This window comes from Saprolegnia parasitica (assembly GCF_000151545.1).
Source record: "Saprolegnia parasitica CBS 223.65 unplaced genomic scaffold supercont2.120, whole genome shotgun sequence".
Lineage (NCBI taxonomy): Eukaryota > Oomycota > Saprolegniomycetes > Saprolegniales > Saprolegniaceae > Saprolegnia > Saprolegnia parasitica.
In genome coordinates, this window is record NW_012156514.1 from 3,483 (window position 1) to 6,552 (window position 3,070).

General features: G+C 55.7%; 1 protein-coding gene across 1 annotated transcript in view; it reads left to right on the top strand.

Moving 5' to 3' along the window:
* Positions 1 to 585: 585 nt before the first annotated feature.
* SPRG_22328 (TKL protein kinase) overlaps positions 586 to 3,070 on the top strand; it is a gene marked incomplete at both ends in the record, with an annotated part of 2,825 nt that continues 340 nt past the window's right edge. The window contains 12 exons of the mRNA XM_012353316.1: positions 586 to 827; positions 880 to 945; positions 996 to 1,067; positions 1,119 to 1,187; positions 1,244 to 1,306; positions 1,356 to 1,415; positions 1,466 to 1,528; positions 1,583 to 1,651; positions 1,699 to 1,937; positions 1,990 to 2,031; positions 2,083 to 2,617; positions 2,674 to 3,064. Coding sequence (XP_012208706.1) covers positions 586 to 827; positions 880 to 945; positions 996 to 1,067; positions 1,119 to 1,187; positions 1,244 to 1,306; positions 1,356 to 1,415; positions 1,466 to 1,528; positions 1,583 to 1,651; positions 1,699 to 1,937; positions 1,990 to 2,031; positions 2,083 to 2,617; positions 2,674 to 3,064 — 1,911 coding nt within the window. The remainder of the gene's footprint in view (positions 828 to 879; positions 946 to 995; positions 1,068 to 1,118; positions 1,188 to 1,243; positions 1,307 to 1,355; positions 1,416 to 1,465; positions 1,529 to 1,582; positions 1,652 to 1,698; positions 1,938 to 1,989; positions 2,032 to 2,082; positions 2,618 to 2,673; positions 3,065 to 3,070) is intronic.

Below are 3,070 nucleotides of genomic sequence, written 5' to 3' on the forward strand. Positions count from 1 at the left end.
TACCATTGTATACTAGAGTACCTAACTTGGCTTTGTTTTGGGAACCGTCTGCACAGCTGTCGTCTTCAGTGACCTCCAGATGGGGATCGAAAATCAGTGCGTTGGGATAGCGGCTTCGGGAGGTAGACGCCGGAATGATACCGCTCTGGTCAAGCAGCCCCTTATGCCGGGGATTCGTGCCTACCGGAAATAAGGTTGGAGGTAGGACGACCCTATTAGAAGGACCCTTGATCCGTAAAAATCTGAAACAACACATGTCAACGACAACTAAACGCCTGCACGAACCTAACGTTAGTGAATGCGACACGAGGTTCGTGAGACCAGATTAGTCCATCTCTCACCCACAATCCTGCGATGCAATGTCCAAGGTCCTTGAACCCGTCGTCGTGTCGCGCCTTCACATGCTGCCACGTATTCGACCTTCCATTGGTCCGTGAGAAATGTGTGTGTTTTTCATACAAAACAAAAGCTCCAACGAAAATCCCACATGTGCATTTTGATTTCCACCAAGCGACACCCGCCGACGTCATTGTGCGAGGTTGTGACGTGTAACTTGGGGCATGTCTCTCTCACTCGCCAAATAGCATGCTCGCAGCCAAGCTCGTACTTGCGGCCGCCGTCTTCAGCGTTCACGCAGCGGTCTGCCCGTACAAGGACTACCCATCGGGCTGGCTGCTAGTCGCCGATGGCAACTGCTCGGCCTCTATCACGCTCTGTGCGACCAACAACGAGTGCGACCGCAACGTGACCATCGACTACGGGACCAACAAGACGTTCGCGGGCTGGACTGGCGTCGGCAAGTTGGCCGACTACACGGCCGGCGACCTGTACGATAAGCAAGCGAACCCGCCAGGCATGCCTCCTCACGACGCTCCGTAGGACCATGAAGGACTCGGCGTCGCTCACGATTGCGCGCATGAGCTTGCCCAACACCGTGAAAACCTTGTACGCTCGCCTTGGCCTCTGTGTGGGTGCTGAAAAGACGTCGGTGCTAGGACTTTCGACAATGTGACCAAGATCGACCTTGACAACACGGCGCTGACGCAGTGGAGCTCGGTCAAGACCTTGTACGTGGCAGTTGATCGTTGGGAATGGCGTCTTGACGAATGCGATGGTAGGGGAATTCTCAACAGCCCCGTCAACTTTCCCAATGTCGGCGTCAAATGGCCGACCAACCTCGACCTCATGTATGCTACTGATGCAACGATGAGGGCAAGTCGCTCATTTAGATGAAATCTCTTAGTGTGCTCATGAACAACAAGATGAACAACATTCCGCAGTTCCTTCCGACGACGCTTACGCAACTGTACTGTACTCTCTCTTCTCACTCCAGCGTACCTTATTGTATCTTGTAGGGCGATTCAGAGCAACTACCTCACAGACCTCGTCTATTTGCCCAAGAATCTCGTGTTTTTGTACGATTCCATTTGTCACTTTTCGAGTTTATTACCATTTATGACGCTAGGAACATTGCCGACAATAATTTCAAGACCCTTAGCAACGTCGACTTGCGCTCGCTGGAATACCTGTAGCTCGCCCCTAATCCCGCTTTTCCGATTCTCACGACAGCGGCTGCTTGTAGGTACATTCCCAACAATGATTATCTGACGACATTCGCCAACGTGCAGCTGTCTTCCAAGCTTGCCTTCGTGTACAGAACTATCGCATGAGGTTCCTTCTTGCTGACTATCTTCGTAGCAACATGATCAACTGCTCGAGCCTCACCAACATTACGCTGGATGCGTCATCGTTCACCGCCCTCAACAAGCTGCAGCCGTGGAATGGAGACGAAGAGACCGACACGCCGACGGGGTACACCATCAACTACGCGGTGGCGACCGACGCCGCTGCGTGTACGGCCGCTGGTGGGTCGATCAAGAAGCTCTGGGAAAGCACGTCTAAGGTCTCAGTCACGGCGTGCGTCGTGGCCGGGTCGGGTACGACGACGTCTTCCATTCTAGCGTCCGATGTCTCACTCTTGACGCCTAGGCAATGCAACAATGTCCGAGCCGTCGACGTCGGGTGGCAGCAGTACGTCTGCATCGGCGATGACAATCAACAGTTGCTAACGACACGACGTAGACACGGGCCTGATCGTCGGTGTTGCTGTCGGCGTCGTTGCCGTCGTCGCCGTGATTGCCTTTTTCATCATTCGCCGCAAGCGCCAGCACCAGCCAGCGCCGCCCACCGATGACTTTCCGTACCGAGCGCCCAACGACTGCAAGGAAACGAACGGCACAGGCGGCCATACCAACGGAACCGGCTATACCAATGGTACCGGCGGCCTCACGATAGGCACTGGCAGCCTCACGATCGGTACCAACGGCACCGGTGGCCCTTCCAACGGCACTGGCGGTCCTTCTAACGGGACCAGCCGGTCACGCGGCTATATCGGCTACCCCGACGCCGACATCATCCTCGACGTCAAGCCACTACTGCACCACCGTCTCGAGCTCTCGGATCTCTACGTCACCTCCAACAAGCCGCTCGCCTCCGGTGCGTTTGGCGAAGTCTGGCTCGGCTCGTACGGCGGCAAGCAAGTCGCGATCAAGCGCATGAAGAACCAAGAGGCGCGCAGTGTTCAAAAGTTCATTGACGAAATCGTCCTCATGTCGCAGTGCGTTCAACTCTATCACGATGTGGCAACGAACTCTGACAACTTGTACATTTTAGGATGAGCAGCGACTACATTGTCAAGTTTGTCGGCGCCAGCTGGACCCGTCCGATCGAGATCGAGTGCGTCGTCGAGTTTATGGACCTCGGCGACCTCCGTAGCTACCTCGTCAACCAGTCGCCGGCGCAGTTTACCTGGGACCAAAAGTACCAGTGCATCCTCAGCATCATCCGGGGCCTCGTCTACCTCCACACGTACAAGCCACCGATCATCCATCGCGACCTCAAGTCCCGCAACGTCCTCCTCGACTCGGTTAAGGGCACCAAGCTCACGGACTTTGGTGCCTCCCGCGTCGCGGAAGAAGACGACCTCATGACCAACGGCATCGGCACGTACCAGTGGATGGCGCCGGAAGTGATTTCGGGCACCAACTACGGCGCGCCGGCCGACGTGTAC